The 23,900-nt window shown below is 34.0% G+C and overlaps 1 protein-coding gene across 3 annotated transcripts in view; it reads left to right on the top strand.

The window, feature by feature from the left end:
• LOC130444855 (uncharacterized) overlaps positions 1-23,900 on the top strand; it is a 30,388-nt gene that overhangs the window by 791 nt on the left and 5,697 nt on the right. The window contains exons 2-11 of one of the 3 annotated variants that reach the window (XM_056780148.1): positions 3,525-3,643; positions 3,747-3,978; positions 8,195-8,354; positions 8,424-8,696; positions 9,111-9,310; positions 9,582-9,758; positions 19,387-19,621; positions 20,481-20,575; positions 20,625-20,764; positions 22,948-23,113. In XM_056780148.1, the coding sequence (XP_056636126.1) occupies positions 3,765-3,978; positions 8,195-8,354; positions 8,424-8,696; positions 9,111-9,310; positions 9,582-9,758; positions 19,387-19,621; positions 20,481-20,575; positions 20,625-20,764; positions 22,948-23,113 (1,660 nt within the window). In that variant the 5' untranslated portion in view covers positions 3,525-3,643; positions 3,747-3,764. The remainder of the gene's footprint in view (positions 1-3,524; positions 3,644-3,746; positions 3,979-8,194; positions 8,355-8,423; positions 8,697-9,110; positions 9,311-9,581; positions 9,759-19,386; positions 19,622-20,480; positions 20,576-20,624; positions 20,765-22,947; positions 23,114-23,900) is intronic. The other 2 variants (XM_056780149.1, XM_056780150.1) reach the window with 2 other exon arrangements.

Raw genomic sequence — 23,900 nt, 5'->3', positions numbered from 1 at the left:
AAATATTCCCTTATAATCTTCTATAGTCTTCAGATGTGTACAATTCTTTAGTTATAGAAGATATCAGTCTGCATTTTTGAGAATGATTTAGGTGCGTTTCAGAAACTATGATACTGATACTGATAGTTTTGTTTGTTTCTATTATTTTCTCTGTTTTAAATGTTATTAATTCCTCTTAAATAGTTATCTATGGCTAATGTTGCTGATACTGTGATAACTGCTCAACAATAATAATTATATATCTAAAATGGATTATACAACTGAAGGTCTATAAACAAAGAAAATGTCATAAACATAAAAACTATGAAAAATTAACATACAAAACTGAATTGATAAAAATAAAAGGTTCTTGTAGATTGAGTTTCGAATTTAAAATGAAACGACGTTTAAGAAATCTAATAAAACCATTGTTCAGGATTAGAATCTGCAATAATCTGATACATGATTCAGGATCATAGTTTCCAAAAAGCACTTCAATTTTATGTAGTGCTTTTTCGTTTTTTTTGTCATTTTCAAACAACTAACTTTACTATCAATAATAATAATAAAGTATTTTCTTAGAAACATAATGATAACAAATCTATCAAATTCATGAAGAATTCCTCACTATTCTTGTAGATTGAGATTGATAGAAAATAAAATATTGAGAGGTAGAAAAAAGAAAACTACCCAAACAAATATTTACCATATCAACCAATATCATTAAATTCGACTGCTACTGCTCTAGGAGAAAAACGATTTTTTGTCTTTAAATTTCAAAGAGTGTGATCGATTGTTAATTGAAAGTATTTGACGATTATCAAGTTGATAAACTACTTGTTCTAATATGAATAGATGATTCCTAGTCTTTTCCAGAAGCGTGCAGCAGGGGTCAAGGACCCCCTTTCTACCTCTGAATTTTAAATTCATAGGATTTAAAATTCAATTTTCGGTCTTGAGACGAGGGGTCTTAAACTTGTCTGATGAGACGTAATAACGTCGAAACTAGTCAGTAATTACACCCTCTCGTTGCAATTGCGAGCTATTGGGGATGTTAATATCGACAAAAAGGTCGATTTACATCACGCTCTTCAGAGGGGTTGTAATTCAATATTCGTCGAGGCATTAGCCAGGAAAGTAGTTGTTTTCCCCTTTGAAGAACGGCGAGATACATTTTCGATATATGCAATTTTGAAATTATTTCCGAGGTGAATAGAAGAAATTCTTTATTTTGATATATATACAGTGCTTTTCAGATAAAAGTATCCACCTTTAATAACTTTTGTAATACTGGTATTTAGAAAAAATCCAAAAACACGTCAGTTTATGTTGGAAGGGGCAAGAATTATGGCTTATTTGAACTTACTGGAAAAGCCACCCCCTCACCCTTAGCAGCATCCCCTTTATTTTTTTAAATTACTTTTCATATTTTTTATGTAAAATTTGGATACTCCTCTTTGAGCTGATTTCAAAAATGTATAATACTTGTAGGTTAAAGTGGTTAAAGTAGATAAACAATTTTTCTTTTAAGAGCACAAATTTTACTTATTATTTACTTTCACCTTATTTGCCTGTACTAAAATGGGTTGTACAACAGTTCAAACTCTTTAATCTTTTTAACTGTGCTATTTATTCTACTTAAAAAATCCAAACAACAAAAAACTCTACTTTTTATTAAAGTTTGACATTGTCAACTAGAATTTGTAGTCACTATTGATAGTGTAATTTGATACATTATTTATTTTGTTTTTCTGAAATGGTTTACTCTTTGCAAGAAAGAATTGAAATTGTAGGTTTATACTACCAAAATAATAATTGTGCAAGAGCTGCTGCTAGAATATTTAACGAATTACATGACGGAAGACATGCAACTCATAAGTATGTAATTCAACTGATGGAGAAATTTACCACAACAGGGTCTGTTTACAATAAAGTGCATAAGCGAGAGGGACTCGTAAATAACGAAGCAATCCAAGTGGCAATTTTAGGGCAAGTCAGCTTAGAGGCTCAACAACCCCAATCGTTGTCAACAATAAGTAGAGCAATCGGTGTTTCATCTTCTACAGTTTTCCGAGTTCTACATAAATTCAAGTACCACCCATACAAAGTTAAGTTGGTGCACGAGTTGAATGAAGATGATTTTGATCGTCGTCTAGAGTTTTGCGAATCAATGACTCAAATTATCAATAACAATCCACAATTGTTAAGCAATATTTGCTTTTCTGATGAATGCTCATGGTCATTAAATGGCTTAGTAAGTAGGCATAATTGTAGATATTGGGCTGAAAGTGATCCACATATTATGCGTCAATTCCATACACAACATCCCCAAAAGTTAAACGTTTGGTGTGGTATCCTAGGTGACCACAAATTTAAATGGTGAATCATATCTTGAGTTACTCAGGGAAGGGGTTGACCCACGTATTACAACAATAATAGAAAATGATGATAACCTTTCCGAAGATTTACTGGTATTTCAACAAGACGGAGCTCCCCCACACTATGCTATGCCTGTCCGACAATTTTTAAACGAAACATTCCCCGCTCGTTGGATAGGTAGAAGGGGGCAGATGATGGAGTGGCCACCTAGGTCACCGGATTTAACACCCCTAAACTTCTTTTTATGGGGGTATTTAAAAACAAAAGTTTATGCTACCCAACCAGAATCTCTGGATGATTTACGAGAGAGGATAGAAAATGAATGTCGACAATTAAATCCAGCCGTATTAAGCAATGTCAGAGAGGCATTTCAAAATAGATTATACCATTGTATGGAAGTGAATGGTACTCATTTTGAACACTTATTGTAACTTCATAATAAATAGCACAGTTAAAAATATTAAAGAGTTTGAACTGTTGTACAACCCATTTTAGTACAGGCAAATAAGGTGAAAGTAAATAATAAGTAAAATTTGTGATCTTAAAAGAAAAATTGTTTATCTCATAAACTAACCACTTTAACCTACAAGTATTATACATTTTTGAAATCAGCTCAAAGAGGAGTATCCAAATTTTACATAAAAAATATGACAAGTAATTTAAAAAAATAAAGGGGATGCTGCTAGGGGTGAGGGGGTGGCTTTTCCAGTAAGTTTAAATAAGCCATAATGCTTGCCCCTTCCAACATAAATTGACGTGTTTTTGGATTTTTTCTAAATACCAGTATTACAAAAGTTATTAAAGGTGGATACTTTTATCTGAAAAGCACTGTATATATATATATATATATATATATATATATATATATATATATATATATATATATATATATATATATATATATATATATATATATTGTGAAATTCTATGTGAATAGTTCATCAACAGTACCACCTTTTTGGTGTAAAATTAAATGATGTTTAAGATCATTTAAAATTTTTCTTGATAAATCTAATATTGAAAAAGTTATGTTCAATACTACTTGATATTAACTGTGTAACTAGCGCCCTCTATGAGAGTTAAACTTAAAAACAAATTCATTGGATGTATCAGCTTCCAAAACATATTCGTATATAATTACTCAGCAAACCCCAAATATTTTTCAGTTTTCTATCTATCCTAGAGACGGAATCACGTTTTTTAGTAACACTCTGTAGAAAGCATAATAATTGCGGTTTAAAATAAATGTATTCAAGAGGAAGATTTGCAATTTATAATAAATCTAGTGAGTTGAATTAATATTATATTTTATCACCTCAGTTGGTGTATATTGAGGAGTTCTTCATAAATGATTTTTTAATAATGATTTTTTTTATTTAACTTTGTAGCTTAGGCAATATTCTAAGATGAAAGTAGTAGCTTTAGTAAGTGGTGGCAAAGACAGCACATTTAATATGATGCAATGTATTGCCGCAGGCCACCAGATAGTGGCTTTAGCAAATTTGGTGCCCCATAGTAAAACTGAAATAGATAGTTTCATGTATCAAAGTGTAGGCCACGAGGCAATTGACCTAATTGCATCAGCTATGGATCTACCTCTATATAAGAGAGATACTTTAGGTGAGGAGCTTAAATTTTTTTTTCTACACATTTAACTTGGGTATTTTGAACACTCAATATTTACTTAACACATTGAGCCCCTACCTAAATTGATAAACTTTCCCCTGTGCCTAAAAATGTGTTTGTGTTTTTACACTCTATATGGAGTGTGGATCCAAGGGAAAAAAGGAAAAATTTATTTCAAAGTAACAATACGAGAAAATGATTTTCTTTGTGTGCAGTCCATAGGCTTCCTTTGGGCCTGAGGTGAAGCTTAGCGCTAAATCTGAATCCAGGGCCAAGAGAGGTTCTATGGACCGTACACATGAAACATCATTTTTGAACTTTTTATTTGGAATACATTTTTTTGAAGGTTGCTTGCGGAATGGAAAAACAAAATTTTGTTTGCTTTTTTATCCTTTGAACGATGATTTAGGCTTTTATGTGAAGTGTACAGAAAAATACGATATGTTTCGATAAATATTATATCATAGGACCACTGTGGGCTGTGGGGAGAGCTCTGTTGCGGGCCTATGAACCACACCAGGGCTCAACGTGTTAAAATTCAGTACAATACTTTTACATAACCTAAAATTTATCAGTTTAAAGTTTGAATATATATTATTTATAATTATTAATGTTCCCTCCATATCTAAATTTGATGTACAGAATTGGAAATAATTTTCAGAACATCTATTGATACGTATAATAAAATTTTTTCCACTCTTGTCTTCTAGTACCCTACTTTTTTGTACTTTTATTAGCATTGAAATCGATCGGTATCAAAACAAGAGCGGCGATTATATACGTCGATACGTGTAATGATTTAACTATTGAATATTTAGACCATAATGAAGAGCTTTTTGATGTTTTTGACTGAAGATTTGAGGTTTGAAAAGAATGCTGTTAAAAAACAATATCAAAAAAATAAGCCAACATATTTTTTGTAGTTCCAAAAATTCAATATGTCTGCCTTTGTTTATAATGTTACCTTAGTGACATCTGTTAATTTTAATTTTTATTTAAATCCGAAAATATATTACGATATACGTCCGTGAACTATTAATACTGTACTCGATTAGGTATTGTTGACTTGGCTCCTTCGTCGCCTCGTCCATAAACATCTCGTACCGTACTAAATCACTTCCCGGATTTATAACGTAAATAACTATTATTTTATTTTTCTAATTTTTGTTGTTACTTAATTCTGATTAGGATGTAATCAGAATTGAAAATAAATAAAGCCTACTAAATCTTGTTATTTTGGTTAAAAACCTTGTATGTCTAGCTATAAAGTTTATAATTAATTTTTTTAGTAGAAATTATTTTTAAACAACTGTAATTATTTATTAATCAGAGATCATCCTCATCAAGCCTTTCAATCCTATGTGGATTATCGCTTTTGGCGCTTTAAATCCTTTATTTTTTTTGAGATGGATTACTCCTCGTTTTCCAATATTTATTTTCTTTATAGTTTGTCGTTTGCTTTGGCTGCTTTTGTTATTATTTTCCATTCTTTTCGATTCCGGCATTCTGCTCCCCAGTTTTCTATATTGAGTGCACTTATGTCCTCCTCTATTTCGTTTATATAAGTTTTTCTCGGCCTGCCCCTTCTCCTTGGCCACAAAGGGATCCATTGCGTTATTCTTTTGATCATTGGTTTTCTTTTCATTATGTGCCCGGCCCAGTTGAGCCTTTGTGCTTTTATGTATCTCACTATATTCTCCTTCCCCAGTTCTCCCTCTATTTCTTCGTTTTTCTTTGCTCTTTCTCCTTCCTGTGTAATGTTTGGATCTATTACTGTTCTCATTATCATTATTTCGGTTCTTTTAAGTTCTTCTTCTTCTCTTTTGTTTATTACTGTTGTTTCCATCGCATACGTGATTACTGGTCTTATTAGGGTTTTGTACATTTTTATTTTGTTTTGTTTGGTTACGTTTTTGTTTTTAGTAGGTTTTTGTTACTTTCATAGACTTGATAGCCCTTTTGTATCCTATCCTTTATCCTCTCTCTGCTTGTTTATCCCAACGTTATTCCTAGACAGTTAAAGGTCGATACTGTTTCAAAATTGTATTTGTTAGTTTTCAGTTGGTTTGCTCTCTGTTCAGGTTTTCCTCCTATTTTCATATATTTTGTTTTTTCTGCATTTATTTCCAGTCCGTAATTTCTTGCTTCTTCTTCTAATTTGTTGATCGATTTTATTAATTCCCTCTGTCCATTTGCAATGATCATTACATCATCTGCATATGCTACTATCAGTATTGCATCTGTTATAATGTTCGTATTTTGTTGTCCAGCGATTCTCACAATGCCTTCCAGAATTATGTTGAATAGAGTTGGTGACATTGAGTCTCCTTGCTTAACGCCCTTATTTGTGTGCGTCTTCTCTGATGTTGTGCCTTGGAATCTCACTTTAATGTCACTCTTATTTACTATTATTTCTATGAGTTTTCTCCGCCCATAGACCTCTTGCAACAATTTACAGCCCTCTTTCGGACTTTTTTTCAATTTAACGAGAAATTTGATATTGATACGTTGCTCCTGTTATTCGTCACACATGGTTTTCGGCACGAGAAAAAAACCGCCACTGCACAAATACTATTATAGTGACGGAAACGTGTTTTGGGACGTGCATAGACAAGATATCTAGATACCCAACGCACCTCACCCGTCTAGGGCACCCTCTAAGCACGCAGTCTCGTTATTTAATAGTCAGTTCTCGTAAAGTGGTATTTTTCAAGCAACTACCGCCATCTCTAGGTCAGGCCAGGTACTTTTGGGACAGTCCTTGGATATATTGAGGTTTGTTCTTGGTAGCTGCACTGGAACTATACTGAACTGGATCAGTGCAAGCCAGTTCATGAGTGTATAGAATTAGTTCGATCGGATAGAAAGAACGATATAGTGCAGAGAGCAATAGAGATTTGTTGATTATTGTATTTAAAATTATTTGATGTGATTCAGGCCTTGTAGTATTAACAATAATGGAAAACGATTTAGTATTTTTTGATATTTTACATTCGTCCGATAACGAAGATGTAGTGCCACTGTTTCCAGATAACACTTATTGCACTGTCTTACACTGCACTGGCTGAATTGACTCTAGAACCAGTGCAAGCAGTACAGCGAACTGGGTGAACCAGTTCCCTTACACTGCTACTAAGAACAGCGACACTAGCGCTGGTTCTGCTACAAAGAACGCTTTAGAATACACTTCCTAATTCTGCCAGTGCAGCTACCAAGAACAAACCTTAATTCTATACACTCCACAACTGGTCTGCACTAGTACAGTTCCAGTGTCTAACCAAGAACAAACCTCGCGTATCAACGTGATTCCCGCACCACGACCGTCTGAGAGTGCCGGGTTATTGGACTAGCGCAGTGCCGGATTAGAAAGGTCCTATTGTACTATTGTTGTCTTCCTTTGCATGCGCATGAGCGAAATTTCGTTAAAGACGGTAACTTGAAATTCTGTAGCAGAGGGACGATGACGACGATTATGAAGAAGACGAAGAAAAAGAAGAAGAGAATTGAAATTAGAATTTTGTCTCGAAATTTTTATCAATTTTGACAATAAGATATCTATAAAATAAGAGGTTTAATGAAAACATTAATTAAAAATTCATTTCTTGTCTTCTTTATTTATATAGAAAGTCAGTCTTGCACTGCACTAGCTGAACTGTCTCTAGACCCCGTGCAAACCAAGGTTACTAGAATAATAGAAGGTTTGTGACATGCGCATGTTTTTGTAAACAAACGATCAGCTGCTAGAACACCAGCCACGTCTTATGTTTACATTTTTGTTTTGTTTATATTTTTATGTCAACCAAAACTTCACATTATGTTCGAGTTATGAGGATGTGTGTTATCTCTTGCTGATCTGGCTATACAAACGAATATATTTCTAACTAACGAATTTATTAAAACTTGTTGCCGTTCTCACAGCTGTGATGAACCGGTGACGTCACTTGTCTACTGCGCATCTTGTTATTGTCATAAACCTTATATTATTCTAGTTACCTTGGCGCAAACAGTACAGTGAACTGGGTGAACCAGTTCCCTTGCACTGCTACTAAGAACAGCGACACTAGCTCTGGTTCTGCTCCAAATAACGCTTTAGTATACACTTCCTGAACTAATTCTGCCAGCAAACCTTCGATTTATATTTTTTCCATCACCCTAGTCTCAACCTATTAGTCATTCCTTGCAATATTTTAACATTTGTATGTATTTGTAGGTATTTCTAATGAAAGAGGTAAAATTTATGAACCTTCCGAGAGCGATGAGGTAGAAGACTTGTATTTATTACTCAAACAAATAAGGAATGAAATTATATTCGAGGCTGTGTCTGTTGGAGCTATTTTATCGGATTACCAAAGAGTAAGAGTAGAAAATGTGTAAGTGTACATTCAAATAAATCATAAATATAATTTCAAGTATTTGAAATATTTCAATAAATGTTTTAGTTGTATAAGACTGTCCCTGGTACCTTTATGTTATCTCTGGCAGAGAAATCAAATCGAACTTCTTGACGAAATTATAAAATGTGAAGTAGACGCTAAAATTATCAAAGTAGCAACATTAGGTTTGGAAATTAAACACTTAGGAAGATCCCTTAGCTCGCTACAACCTCATCTATTAGCAATGCATGAGAAATATGGGATAAATGTTTGTGGAGAGGGCGGAGAATATGAGACTTTAACGTTAGATTGTCCTCTATTCAAGAGCAGAATACTAATGTAAGTGTCCGACCTTTACACTAGTTTCATTAAAAATTTCAATTGTATTTAGTCCAGGAGCCTGTAACACTGAAAATCCCGTTGTAGCGGAATCAAAAATTTTTTATTCAAATAAATAGAACATAAGTAAAGGAATAAATTAAGCTCGGTATGCGTGGATTCCTATTGCCGAAACAATGTTAAAAAAATATTAAAACATGAAGTGATAGCATTTACAAACTACTTTTTTTGCCAGAAGTCTGGTATACATATTTGAAGTATGTGATGAGGACTAAAAGATCTCCATCATGCCCGAAACTTTTTTTTAATTATTTTTATATAATTTTTAGAAATATCTTTGTATCGATTGAATTTAGAACATAGTACAGAGGTGAAAATAATATTCCTTATATATTTAAACTGTAATGTTTGCAGTGAAAACTCGGAGATCGTAATGCATTCAGATAATCCTATAGCACCAGTAGGTTATCTCATATTCAAGAAATTGTCACTAGAAATCAAACTGCCAGCTTTAGATTTACAAAGTAGATTGGAAGGCTTACCCTTAAAGGACAGTAATGGATATGTAACTGATCATGAAGAAGAAGCGTTTCAATATATTGAAAATGACACAGGTAATATTTATGTTATACTACAATAATACTACAGTTCTGAAACTGTGAAATTATATACCAAGGCTCCACTTGAACATTTATTCAAGAAAAACTAACAAACTTACATATATCAATACCTGGCTGAAAAACCATTGCTTGTAGCAGAAGTTTAATTTTACAGGAAAGCAAATGATGTCCAAAACTTTATAAAACGGCAACTGGCAAACTAAAAACCAACATACAACGTTGTTCCACTAAATAAAACTTACTCAGTTACTTATTAACGTTTTAGAAGACGAATCCACCGTAAACTCCGATTATGTAGTTAACTATAATTACACTTCCGATGGTATAATACAAGAAGCGTCTTCTGTTGGAAGTAGAGAAGGGTGGATATTAGTAGGCGGCATTCAAGGAACTTCTCGTAATGCTGCCGAATCTATGACGGAGGCGATGAGTATCTTACAGTGTAGGTATGCATTGTGATATATTTAAATAATCTTATCTTTGCAAATTTGTAAATACCGATCAATTTTTAATTTTAATAACATACCATATCTATCAATATAAGTATCTAATGAGTTCTACCCCAAAAAGAACCACAGATCCTTACAAGGAGTCTTAAAGCTTCACATGGAGTTAAATGCTTTAGTCCTGGAGAGACATTGAAATTAGCTTCATCCCTAAAGCAGGTAGAAGACCTAGCTCAGAAGCTAAATCCTATCATCTTATCAGTCTATCTTCTTTTTTTATTTCTGAAAACGGTGGAATAAAATCATTGTTCCTACATAAGAACGGAAATGTCTACAAAGAAATCAATTTGCATACCAAAATGGTATGTCGACTGTCTCTGCCTTGCTTAGTCTAACCAAAAAACTAGACAAAGCTTGGAAGTATAAAGAGATAAGGCTATGTAACTAGAGAGATTGAGGGTTCCTTTTCCAACACGCCACTACATTCCATCCATCAGTCACTGGTATGACGACGAGTCGAACCAAGCACTGTGACTTGCAATATGGTAACCTTGAATAGTCGTGTTATCAATATCAAATGAGGGGATAAAGCAATAACTGCAAAACAAACCGGAAGACGGATAGACCCAAGGCGGCTGCCTATCGCTACTATTATGGTCATGATCATCTGCTCATAAATCTAATCAACGCAAGATACGGAGATAACTGTGCTGAGTTAGCATGATGGTATAGTTTGGGATGAAATGCAATCTGCCCTAACAACGCTCAGAGATGGTGGGTCGATGAAGGTCTAAGCATAAAGCCCTCAAAGATTACCTAGTTCCATTCACTAGGAGGAACAAATAACCCTCAGAATGAACTAGCTCTTGAGTCAGATATTAAATATCTCAGGGTTATTTTGAGATAGCATCTTCAAGCATTAAGCCATAAGGCACGAAGGGTTTAGACAACTGCTGCAGAATGGTCGGAGGTATACGGGACTTAAAGCCCAAATTGTTGAACTGGATGTATGAATCTATTGTGCGACCTATCATGAGCTATGCAGCTTTCGCATGGTGGCCAAGAACAAAAACCATTGTCTCACAGCAGCATTACGAGTCATTTTAGTCATGCCCTATTTGAAGACCTTCATAGAAAATAAAGCAATAAAGGTATACAAGGAACAGAGCATTATGCCTGATAACCTGACCGGCATCTCGGCAATCTAAAAGTATGTAAGGTGTCCACAAAAATGATGGTGAACTGCAATGGACAAATGCAGAGATTTCGTTCACACGAGGCTCATTAATTTTCTAGACTGTTGGCTCGAAAAGGAATGTATGGTCTAGGAACCAAGCTTGATATCGCAATGGGCTCAGAACCTTCCTTACATGCGCAGCTTGTTCAGCACAATCTTCTTACGTGGGTATCTGGTCACACCGGAGTACACGGCGATAAACAATCCTCTCATCTGGCGAAAAAAGACAATTCTTACAGGACCAAAATCTTTCATAGCTTTCCTCCCATCATGTCATGGTCATGAAAAAATAGGAAAACGAGAAGAAATCAGACAAATGGAATAAGATCCCAAGTCTGAAAAGGCCCTTTCATTGAACAAAGATGAGCTAAGGAGAGTTAATGGCATGCTTACTGGACACTATTCAGTGAAATACCATCTAAAGAACATGGGAGAAACTTCTGACAGCTATTGTTGCTTTTGTAAGAAACCAAAGGAAACCAAATCCATAAACAAAACTACGGTACTCACATTCAAACTTTTTAGAGCCAGAAGAGGCAAACCCCATATCTCCCAAACAGGTAGCTCACTTTGCAAAGTCGTTGCCACCCAGACAAGTGAACAGGTCGGGGTATCTTACGCCCTAGCTCATCTAATCTAACCTCATCGCCAAGAACAAAAAATTTTACACGAATTTGGAGTTGAACCCAGTTTTAAACAGCTAACATCCAATAGTAATAATCGTCTGTCATTTTTTGGTTTAAATGTGGGATGAATGCATTTTATAATTCTACGACGTAATATTACATATATTACATGGGGGTGGCATGTGTATTCTTATTGCTGACAGTACTCATGGCAAAAAAATAAATGCCTCTGTGGTAAACAAATATGATATACAGAGTCCAATAGACTCAGTTTTCTTAGAAGTGCGAATACATGATATTAAAATACAGCTATGTTGTATATACATACCAGGATACACATCTACTGAGACTAATCTAGAAATGATTAAGGCATTAAGAAATGCCTATGCATCCAACATACCCACCTATACATTTGGAGACTTCAATTATCCTGAACTAAATTGAACTGACCTTACTCTACGTAGGCAAGACAATGCAACCCAAAATTTTCTAAATTTTTACACTGAAGTGAATGCTCATCAAATAATAAACTTTCCAACTAGGTTTAGAAACGCTAAAAGTCGCTACTTGACCTGTTTATTGTAAACCATAAAAAAACAGTTTTTGATATCCAATGTCACCCACCACTGAGAGGGAGTGATCATGGTACTATAGCTGCCAAATCCCAAGTTAAGGCGGTAATGTACGGCCGACGAATATTTTCGTCGACTGCACAACGAAAATTCGGAAAGAGATACCGCTCTAAAGTGTAAATGAGCGTTGTAGACATGAGACGACGTAGAGACACTTTTAACTGAAATACAGATGTTCGACTCACTTTTGTTGCGCGCGACTGTCCTTTACACTGTTATTTAGTAATTTAGAAATGCTGAAGATTACTCCTTAAATATACTTGAAATATCAGTGTGGTGCCTAAACAGACTGGACAGAAAACAAAAATTAATATTTACTTAGTTTAAAAATATTATATTTCTAATTATCTAGGTACATGTAGTTTCTCAATAATATGTTTAACGTTTAAAATTTTCTGTTATACACCTTTTGGTAAATTTAATAATATTAAACAGTTTTTTATTTCCCATCGGTGTGCGTTACTATTAACAATATAAACCCGATAAATTGCGAATAAAAGTGGACGTTGAATGTTTGTAAAATCAACGCGAAGGGAAGCGTGGCCGGTTGTTTAGTCTGGATGCACGATTTTGGTGGTAAACCACCCTTAGCTGAGCACTTGGGTGAGAACCAAAGCTATAATGATAAGAGATGAAGTGTTTTACGTAATATCAACAAACTCCCTACATAAAGTGGAGAGATTTTGACCTTGTATTATAAGGGACAGTCGTTTATTGAACTTTGTCTTGAAAACACGTCTTTTCATTCTCGCATTTTCACGAAATTATCTTACAGTGCAAGTGCAGTGCAGTGCAAAAAACACAAAAGTGAATTTGACTATATTTGTGTGGCGAGATTTATTCAAGCAAATATGCCAAAATACAAGACCAATTTAACTCCTGGCAGTGGACGCAAGCAAAGTATACGTCAGAGAATGAATAAAATTCGTGATAGCAAAAGGTAGATGAAAGTGCTTCAAACCAAAATAAAAAAGTGATCTTTCTTGCAAACCGAGCGCAAAGTGTCAAAAGCCGAGCCGAAGGCGAGGTTTGCAGGTGCACTTGTTTATCAACTTTTGAATATGAGTTTTCGTAATCATTTCCGAAAAACTGTAAACAGGGGTCTAAGAACTGAAGAATTGGTTGGTACAGTCACAAAGAGATTATTTCATTATCACTTCAGAAAAGAATTATTATTGCATTGTAATGAACTGCTTTGAATTATATTACAAAGAATTGAAATGAAGTAAATTTTTATGCAACTGTGGAATTTTTTCGAATTGTTAAACATTGATTAAAATTAGTAAAGATTTCATTTGAAGTGGTAAAGATTGACTTTGAGTTGGTAAGAATTGAATCTGAATTCTGAAAATTGCATTTGAATTGGTACGAATAAAATCAGATTCCAAATGATTTGGAAAAATGTGTTTGGGATTAATTGAATTATGTTAATTTACATGAATTGAATAATTGTATCAATACTGAATGCAGTTGAAGTAGAATTGAATTGTACACTTTTATTTATGGTACATGTTAACACCTTGACTGTAAATTTAATACTTTTACAAAAAAATTTTAACGCCAAGTTTGATACATATGTCAGATTTGGTATAACACCTGTTTTATAAGTTTATTTATTCAGTTATACATATAATACCACTTTTCTTGTTATGATGTGTTTACGAAAATGATTCCGAAAAAATTTCTGCAATGATTAAAAACAATACAGTAAGTACATTCCACTCACTTACTTGCAGAACAAGGCAGTTACTTTGTGACGAAAATGTAACTCCCAGACCGATAAACGTGGTTACAGAAGAAATAAACATTCCAAGTACTAGTAGTAGTGCTACACCACCACACCAAGATGTACGAGTCGAAGTTGCGGCAACAAGCTCCACGTATTTACCAAAAAGGTATTATTCCTAGGAATACGCAACAAATATTGTTGCTTGTGTGCAAGAGCCGAAAACAAGGAAGAACAACCAATTGCACACACGTGTTTTAAAAACTGGTCTGGTCCATCAACAGGCATGGAATCTAACATCATAGTTGAAGGTTTCAAACAGAGCATCGAGATGCATGGTGTTAAATATTTATATCTTGTTGGTGATGGTGATAGTAGCGTGACAAAAAAACTGGCCGAAGCATGTCCCTATGATACATCAGTATCAAAAATCGAATGCCGCAATCACTTGTTGCGAAATTATTGTACACGGTTGCGCGCACTAACCCAGAAGAAAACAAGTTCCAAAAATCTGCCTGTCCATGTTAAACAAAGGAATATTTTGATGAACAGTATAAAACGTTTACGCAGTGGGATTATTGGATCGATCAATTATATTACCACTGAAAAAAGCGAAGAGTGCCATGCTGAGAAAGTCCGATTATTGAAAAAAGACATTTACAACGGACCCTACCACGTTTTTGGAAACCACGAAAAAAATATTTCTGTTCTAAAATGACAAACATTGACCAAGATGAACAGAAAAAAGGATATGATTGGGTAACTGAAATGAAAGCTTCCGGACTGTTCCAGGATATTTTGTATGTCGCAGAACGTGTTACGAGAAATGCCGAAAGTTTGATTTTAAATATGGACAACAATGCTGCAGAATGTTATAATTCTGTTGTAGCAAAGTTTGTTGGCGGGAAAAGAATCAATTATACGGCGCGACGCTCCTATGCAACAAGATGTACAGCGGCTGCCATATCCTACAACGTACCTGCTGGCGAATTTCCGCGCTATATCCATAAAAAAGTGACCCATGCGAGCCCTGGAAAGTATACCAAAAAGAACATTGCAAGACGTGCACAAAACATTGCATGGAAAAAAAGTAGGCGAACATTGTTTTCTGGCACAATAAAACAAAAGAGAAAAGCAATAACAGAGGGTGATGAAGATTATGGATTATCGTCATCAGATATGCATGAAGAAGAATACGAATCAAGAGTTAAAGAATTCCTCAATAACCTTCATCTGATCAAAGAAGAATGTGAGATTTTATAGAACAACACAATCGGCCAAGCAGACTGTTTATTGTGGAAAGAAGAGAGATCTAAGAGACTAACAGCTTCTGTTTTCGGACAAATTTGCAAACAACGTGCAAATACCCACTGCGCCGCTCTTGTTAAAACAATTCTGTACAATCCATTTCATAGCAATATAGCCACAAACTGGGGCAAAGAACATGAAAAAATTGCAATTCGTTTGTATGAAGAAATCCACAACGTCGCTGTAGCAGAATGCGGTTTATTCATTGATGCTGAAAAGCCCTATTTGGCAGCTACACCTGATGGTCTAATATGAGATAACGGCATTATTGAGGTGAAGTATCCTTATTCAGCAGCTAAAACGACACCTATAGACGCCATCCAAAAACAAATTATTAAATTTGCAGAACTTCGGAAAGGACGTATGTTTTTAAAACGTAGCAGCAATTACTTTTATCAAGTACAAGGGCAGCTCCATATAATACAACGTCGTTATTGTATTTTTATTGTTTGGACACCTATTGGAATTGAGTCTGAAATTGTAAGTTTATCCAATAAGTATATTATAACTAATACTTAACATAATTGTTTTTTTTTATAGATATTTCGAGATGACAACATCTGGGACCAAAAAATGTGTAAGCATCTAGAGGAGTTTTATTTCAAATGTTTGTTACCAGAAATCATCAATCCGCAACATATTAACAAAAGGCGTATTAAGGATCTTAGAAGATGAGAAAATATTTAAATATTTGTTCTGTTATAAATCTATTGATACGTTATGAAATTTATTTTTTCGGTATCTGATATTTTGTTGTTTAAGATACCTAATATATTTTAGAACCCGTATCCTCTAGTAATGGAGTAACATCCCATACATTATTGTTCACGTACTTGCGTATGCTGAACAATATTTTTTCCGACCATGCAATTTACAGTGTAGCAGACTCCGCCCCGATAATAAACAATTATACCCATACTAATGAAAATTGGGCTCAACGACTGTGACTAGGCAACCTTCTCTACATAAACATCCGTTCGTAGGGGTTAAATTGTGCCCTCATTGTTTAACATTTTATGTTTTTCAGTTGATGACTGCAAAGTTCAAGATTCAATTCACTCCGAAGCAGAGTGTTTTTATGTACATTCTTTTACATTTCAGTGATGTGCGCGCTCATATTTGAGACATACTGTGCGGTGGATTGTAAATCTGTTTTTTTGTTTTTTGTTAATCGGTCTTTGCTTCGGAGTAGAGCATTGATTTGGCTACAATATATAAGTGTTTTTTTTTTTAATTTGGTTAAATACTTTAGCCACAATATTACCTCGCGCATACGGCACTAACACACACGGTAACATTACACCCTTAAAGTTCTTAGTAAATATACGAAAAGAATACAAAAAAGAGACTTTTGGGGTGTGGACTATAATAAAATTAACAACTATATATTACAACAAGTACGTGAAAAGTGGTAAACCTGAATTCTATCCTGCACATCAACAACAAAACAATCTGGTGAAAAGTAAAATGGATTATGCAAGAAGAAACTATGAAAATGGACTGGTGCTTGAAAGTTCCCAAAAACAGATTTTCAAATACGTAAACCGAAACCTGATGTGCAAGGTAACTTCCATAACATTAAAAGATCCAATCACAGGAAAGTGGTAAGTGATTGCGAACAAATAGCTGAAGCATTTGCAGACCAATTTGAGCAGACATTTACTAAAATCAAGAATCTTAATGCATTGCCTAGTTTGCCTGACAATACAAGAATAATTTCCAGCATTATTACCATAAATTTCACTGATGCAAAAGTAGAAGAAGCCATTAACAACTTGAAAAACCATTCCAGTCCAGGCTCAGACCAAAGTTCTACAATATTTTTAAAACGCCGTGCAAAGTCCATAACATCAACTCTGAGAAAAATGTTCAAGGAGATGGAAACTGGGAGAATTCCTGATATGTGGCGCCAAGCAACTTTAATCCCTATATTAAAAAAAGAGACAAAGGTCTAGCGTCAAACTATAGACAGATTAGTTTGACTTGTCATCAGTGTAAAGTTATGGAGAAGATAATAGCAAAGGAACTAATAACTTTCATAATAGAAAATGACATTGTACCCAAAAGCCAACATAGGTTTATGTCTGGTCGATTCACAACAACAAATCTTCTGGCATGTCTAGACAAGTAGACCACTGCTTATAACAATGGAGATGCTATGGATGTCATATATCTGGACTTTGAAAAGGCATTCCACAAAGTCCCTCAAAGATTATTGTTACACAAACTAGAGCATTTTGGAATAAGAGGGAATCTTTCGGCCCTAATTTCATCCTTTCTCCAGCTTAGGTAGTTCCAAGTGAAAGCGAATGGTACTTTGTCAACCAAGCACGAGGTTCTTAGAGGAGTACCTCAAGGGTCTGTTCTTGGTCCCCTTCTCTTTTTGATCTACATTAGTGATCTTGCTATGAATATTAAAACAACATTCTTTGCTGATGATACAAAGATTTTTGCCAAGTCTGAGCGGCAGTTACCCCAAGATGACTTGCACACAGTAGAGGAATGTACAAACTCCTGGAAAATGAAGCACAATGAAACAAAATCCAATACAAACATCCATTAATATTTCACGCTTGTCTATTTGAGTACCTTTGTTCGAGATATAGTTGTTGATTTTTATTCTGGAAGAACAATTTCTCGTATTTTCTTCTAATACCCAAATTGTATCCACATTATTCCAAATAAGTATAGTTTAAAAAATAATATAAAACGCTTTTAAAGCAAACTAAATAGTTAAAACCTTACTGTTTTAACTACACCGTTATGGCTCCATACAAATTTCGACGAGATGTAGGTATATGAACAGCGAAGCCATTAAACGAGGGTGTTATCAATTAAGAAAGTAAAAAGTGAAGAATAAATATAGTTTTAAAAAATAAATAAAACGGATAAATTAAGAATAATTTTCAGAATAAACTTAAAATAATGATGAATGAAAATTATATTGTGAAAAAGCATCGGGCACTCGATGTACAAGAAATATGGAACAAAGTACCCCATCCAACCCCTCACTTTTTACATTAAGTTTGCAATGTTAAAAAATTGACGTGCATGTTAATTGGTCTTCCGTCTTCCATTATCCGTAAGGTAGAATCAGGTATTTTTGTATAAATACGGCTTCAACAGATAGAATAAAAGTTCCATTTTGGACAGTTTTGAATAAATATGAACATAACGCAGATACCAGATTTGGAGCAGGAGTAAAATCAATTAATCATATATTTCTAGAAGTATCGACATTTCAGAAATATGTTAGTATGAACTTTCGCAGCCGTCGTCTATTACATGAATAATTCTTGGGCTATTGGCTAAAATAACGTGTCACTAGATGGCGCTGAATTTGGCTTCTATAGGAACAATACAATGTATACGGGTGTTTGATACTGTTTATAGTTTAAGAGCCTATTTAACATCATGGAATATATCTATTGGAGTCAGAATCAGACCAAAAGAAGGTGGTCAAGAAAGAACAAATCCAAAAACCATTAAAAGTTTTTGTCTAAAGACGCCAGGTCCAACTTCCCAGCCATCATAAGATAATGATTAATCTGAATGATGTAGTTAAATATTGAAAATACATTTTTTCATGTAAGTACAGGAGGAATAGACTCGAATATGTAGAAGAAGTTTTATTTGCCACTAGAATAGGATTTTAACAACTGTACATATATAACACTCCAACTTTTACCACGTTTTTATTGTTTTCGAAGTGTGTTTGTTTTTACTTAGAAAAGCACTTTAAATAGGAATATTATTTCACTAAAATGTAAAATAACTCTATTTTTGTTTATTTAACAACAAAATTATCTCGTATTCTGGCTTTGTTGTTCAACTCTATTGAAGTTTGAAAGAAAATTAACAGATGTCGTCCATTTCGTAATTTTCGCGAATTAAGCCGTCGTCGAACTTGAAGATTCTGACTAATTTTGACTGTAGTCAGAATCAGCATCTAGTGTCTAACAGATCAATTAAGAAATATCTAACGAAGATATTGATGATACTTATCAATTCTAAATTTTTAGTTATGCTTAACGTTGTGAGGAAATCTTTTTCACAATTGATTTCTACTTAATAAACATTCATATCCTTTTTCAGTGGAATTATTAAAGTACAATCATACTGTGAAAGATGTGTGTTCGGTTACAATGTACATTGGCGATATGGCGGAATATGCTGCTCTGAATAAACTTTATGTTGATACATTTAGTTTTGCAAACCCACCCACTAGAGCTTGCGTGCAAGTGCCCCTGAATGCTGATAACCCAGTAAGGCTGGAAGCTATTTTATGGAAAGAACCATCTACTAATACTGGCGATAAAAACGATGAAAGGTAAGAGGTTTTAAAGACAGTAGTAGCTAGTATAGTTACAGATTTGGATAAAAATAATGGGAAATAGTCGTAAAAACTAAAATATATGTAGAAATATAGATGAATTTCAATTTAACTGTAGAAAAAAAAATTTTCAACAAACTTAACTGCAGACGAAGTAGAAAGAATTAAGTCAAAAATGAACTGAGTAACGCCTGTAGGTTTCTGTATAAATATACAAGGCTATACAATCTATTGAGCCGCTCAAATTGAATATTGTTGTGGATGGTCGATATTTATTTTATCCCTAATTAATTACAGCTTATCACATATTTTTGAAGCATCGACTATTGTTCTCCATTTCTTTCTGTCCTGCATCTGATTCTGCACAATTTGATCTTTCCATCTATTTTTTTGTTTACAAGGCAATATTTTCATGTTTGGTTTTCAGTTGCAAAAACAGGAGGTTCTATCCACTAACAACTGAAACTAGGTTTTCGGGAAAGTAGTACTGTATACAAAATTTTTAGTGAAATATTACCATCATTCTAAGTCTTTGTTTAAGCTATCAAAGGATTAAGAAGCTTTAGGGCTATTCAGGCAAATTCTGTTTATTTTTGACCTCACTCTCTATGTCTCTGAAAAATAAATTTTTGTAGAGAACTACATTTTTCCTAACAAAAAATATAAATAACTTAAAACTAGCATTAGTTAGACATTGTAAAAACAAGGGATTCTATCCACTAACAACTGAAACGAGGTCTTCGGGAAAGTACTGTATACAAAATTTTTAGTGAAATATTACCAGTAATTTCAGATGAATAAGTTTATAAATACTAAGGAAATCTTCGCAATATTTTCATTACATATTTATTCGCAGACAAACCATACATGTGCAGAGCAGATCACATTGGGCACCAGCAAATATTGGACCATACAGTCAAAGTATCAGAGTGAAAAATATCATTCATTTAGGTAAACATTGATTGTGTTATAATATTTCCATTAAAAAATATTTTTTCAGCTGGACAAATTGGATTAGTACCAGGTAGTATGGAAATGGTCAAAGGAGGAATAAAATCTGAATGTAGGTTGGTTTTGAGACATTTAAAGAGAGTTTTGATGGCTGTGGATCCTAAATTTAGTTTGAGAAATGTTGTACAGGTAATATATTCTAAGAAATAAATATTTTCTTTGTCACCAGGTGTTCCATCGGTTGGTTGGTAGTATTCAGCTGAGATCCCCTATTTTTTCCAGTTCAGCTTTTATGCGATTACATTGAGAACAATTGAAGGGTTTATTTCAAAAACAACCAACGTTAAAAAATATAATATTTGAGAAATCGATAAAAATTCGATAAATTGATAGTATTTGAATCCATTTTTTTCTAAGCTTCTATGTATTAGGAGAAATATTTTTTAATACACTTGATGCCAATAGGGTATTTAGTTTTTTTAAAAATAATTGAAAAACTATCATATTTGCCTTTTTTATTGAAATACATAAACAAAACGTTTTACTACAAGAATTTCTTGTTTTTCAACTCTAGTAAAGTTATTCGTAACCACTGCTATTATCATCTTCGTCAACAGTTGGTGCCAGAAAAGAATAACCATTGATAGGAAATATGTGGGTTATTTTCTTTGATAACCTTCAAACATTGTACCAGCATATAGTGGAAATAGATCATAACATGGTTTTTATTCTAGTCAGCACATCCATAACTGAAGATAACTAAATGATCATTAGAAATATCTTTATGATAAAGATAATGCAAAACCTTTTTTTGCAACATCTTCAGTGTAAAAATACATTAATACTGAATAATCCGCCATGTCGTGGATCCCAAAACAGTGCCTCACTTCCAAAAAACATGAAGCTAGTTCTTATATGTGGTAAAGGTAGATTTTGCTCAAAGTCAAACGATACATCCATAAATATGTCTTCTCTTGCTTTTAGTTTATAATGTCTATTTAATTCCGTAAATTTATTGGCTTTTCATAAATGCTCCTCTTATAATCAAAATCAGTTCATCACAATGTGAACAAGTGTCTATTCTTACCACACCGAAGGAAATGTTGAAGTCGTTTTTTAAGGCATTGAACTATAATTTAGAGTCCATTCATGAACATTTTGTGCACCTTCTCAACACTCAGCTCCTCAGGTAAAAACACTTAGTCGTGATTATCTAGTCTTGAGTTATGAGTCTGCCTGACCCTGAAAGATTTATTGTGTTGTCTTATTATTGTTATTTTCAGTGGGTTTGGGTTCTTTGTTGGGAAATGATGAAGTCCGAAGTTGACAAAATGTTCAGTTTATTAAACAGAGTTTCAAAAGGTACCTTTTGAATCGTTTGACAATACTTGTTTTGATTAACAAAACTCTTGCTAAACAATCGTCGGATTGCTGCTCAATGCTTAACAATTCTTGAGATTTGCCTGTCATTTCATTTCGCTTTTTCTCTGTCACGTGAACATATCAAAAAGTGCTTATCGCCTATATAAAACAAAATAGTGTGAGGTAAGGATAGGGTCAAAGTTGGGACAGGTCGGGTTAGCTGTCAATTTGATCAATTCTTAACACTTATAAGTTCTAGAACTTCATCTGGGGTTTAAAAGACACTTTTGTCATGCTTTCCATGGGCATCAGAAGGAGGTATTCCAGAAGATTTAATAGAATTCTGTCGACCTCTGGTAATACCATGGAAGCTCAAAAAATCAGTGACACACCACTTCTTCTTTACCTTTGTATGCATGTATGGATTTGCGGTCTCGTATACACTGAGACCCAAAGGATCTATTGTGCCCCCCATTCTTGCTGCGATACTGGACAATCCAGTGTTTACAGCTGATCTGTTAATTCCATTACTTTTAAAAGTCTAGAATGTGGGATGGCTTTAATTGCCAGAGATCTTCGTCTTCTATTTCATACGCACCCAGGTGTAGTGCTCTGGAGTTTCATACTTCGAGAGAATATGCACGCCGCATTATCTGCTAGGTGGGACTACACCCCAAAAAGATGAATAACATCGATGAAGTTTTGGAAAAAGAATTTAAGAAGGATTTTGTAAATATGGGTTGTCCTGACTATGCATGGATCGTATAAAAAAATTGAGGTGAAATACTCATGCGGCTATTCCCCCTGGACTATACATAGCCTACTATTTTCAAAATTCAAATTGATCATTTTCTGACTTGAATTTTGTAATATAATTTTTCAATATCACCGTTTTTCCCTTCACAGCAAAAAATATTGTTTGTATGTATTTATATATTTGTTCCATTGCAAAAATATCTTTAAATAAAAATAGTACCTTGAGTTCAAATTGATGAGTGTAATTTTTTTAGGGAATTTGTTATGTGACTGACGTATCGTATATTGCACCTTGTAGAAAAATATGGGAAGAAAGAACTAACAATGCTATCGTTGATTATGTAGTTGTTACTGGATTACCAAGAAATGCTACAGTGGAATGGCACGTATGGGCACATAAATATAACAACCTATTTGATTGTAAGTTCACTTTTGTAATACATGATTTCAAGTATACTAACGTCAATGAGATGTTGTAAAAATAATTTTGGTTCATTTAAATTAACTTTATTATGTAAATTAATATATGTCGGAATAAGTTTTAAGTAAAATATAATATTTAAACAATTTATCATTCCGTGATATGATTTATGGGACAATCAGTATATAAATTCAATCCACCTAGACACCAGGTGTTTTATAGGAGTTCCACTTACTTAAGTGGTCCACTTACACATTATCTTTCTTGTTATATACAGGGTGTTTCTAAAAAGGTGATCCCATCTATAGGATAGATGGAAAACTGAAAAATATTTGCTCGAAACGCCATCCATATTCAAGTATTCAGATCACCGCCACTGAAAGCTTTTACATCAAGCGAAATTCCCACAAAAATAAGCTCTCCCAATTCGCATAAACCTCCATAGAAAAACAATAGTGTTCTTAAGTATAATATTCAATAGCATGTTAAGGTGATGCTACTATCCCATCCAGTGGATACTAATACCCATATTAATGATAAACAAACCCGGAAACCCTCCAACCGAAGAGATTACAGACCAATAAGCCTCCTTCTCATAATATCCAAAGTTTTCGAACGGTTATTATTGGGACAGAATATATGCAGTGATTATTGAAGAACGCAGTATCCTCAAATAATACCTAGAAGGGACACTTTAGAATTAAAATCATGAAAGTGTACCTCAGGGCAGTGTTCTGGGGCAGATCTTGTATCTACTATTTACACTGATATACAATCCACTCCAAG

Source organism: Diorhabda sublineata, chromosome 6, assembly GCF_026230105.1.
Source record: "Diorhabda sublineata isolate icDioSubl1.1 chromosome 6, icDioSubl1.1, whole genome shotgun sequence".
Classification (NCBI taxonomy): domain Eukaryota; kingdom Metazoa; phylum Arthropoda; class Insecta; order Coleoptera; family Chrysomelidae; genus Diorhabda; species Diorhabda sublineata.
The sequence above is the reverse complement of the archived record's forward strand: the minus strand, read 5'-3'. Positions and strand labels throughout refer to the sequence as shown.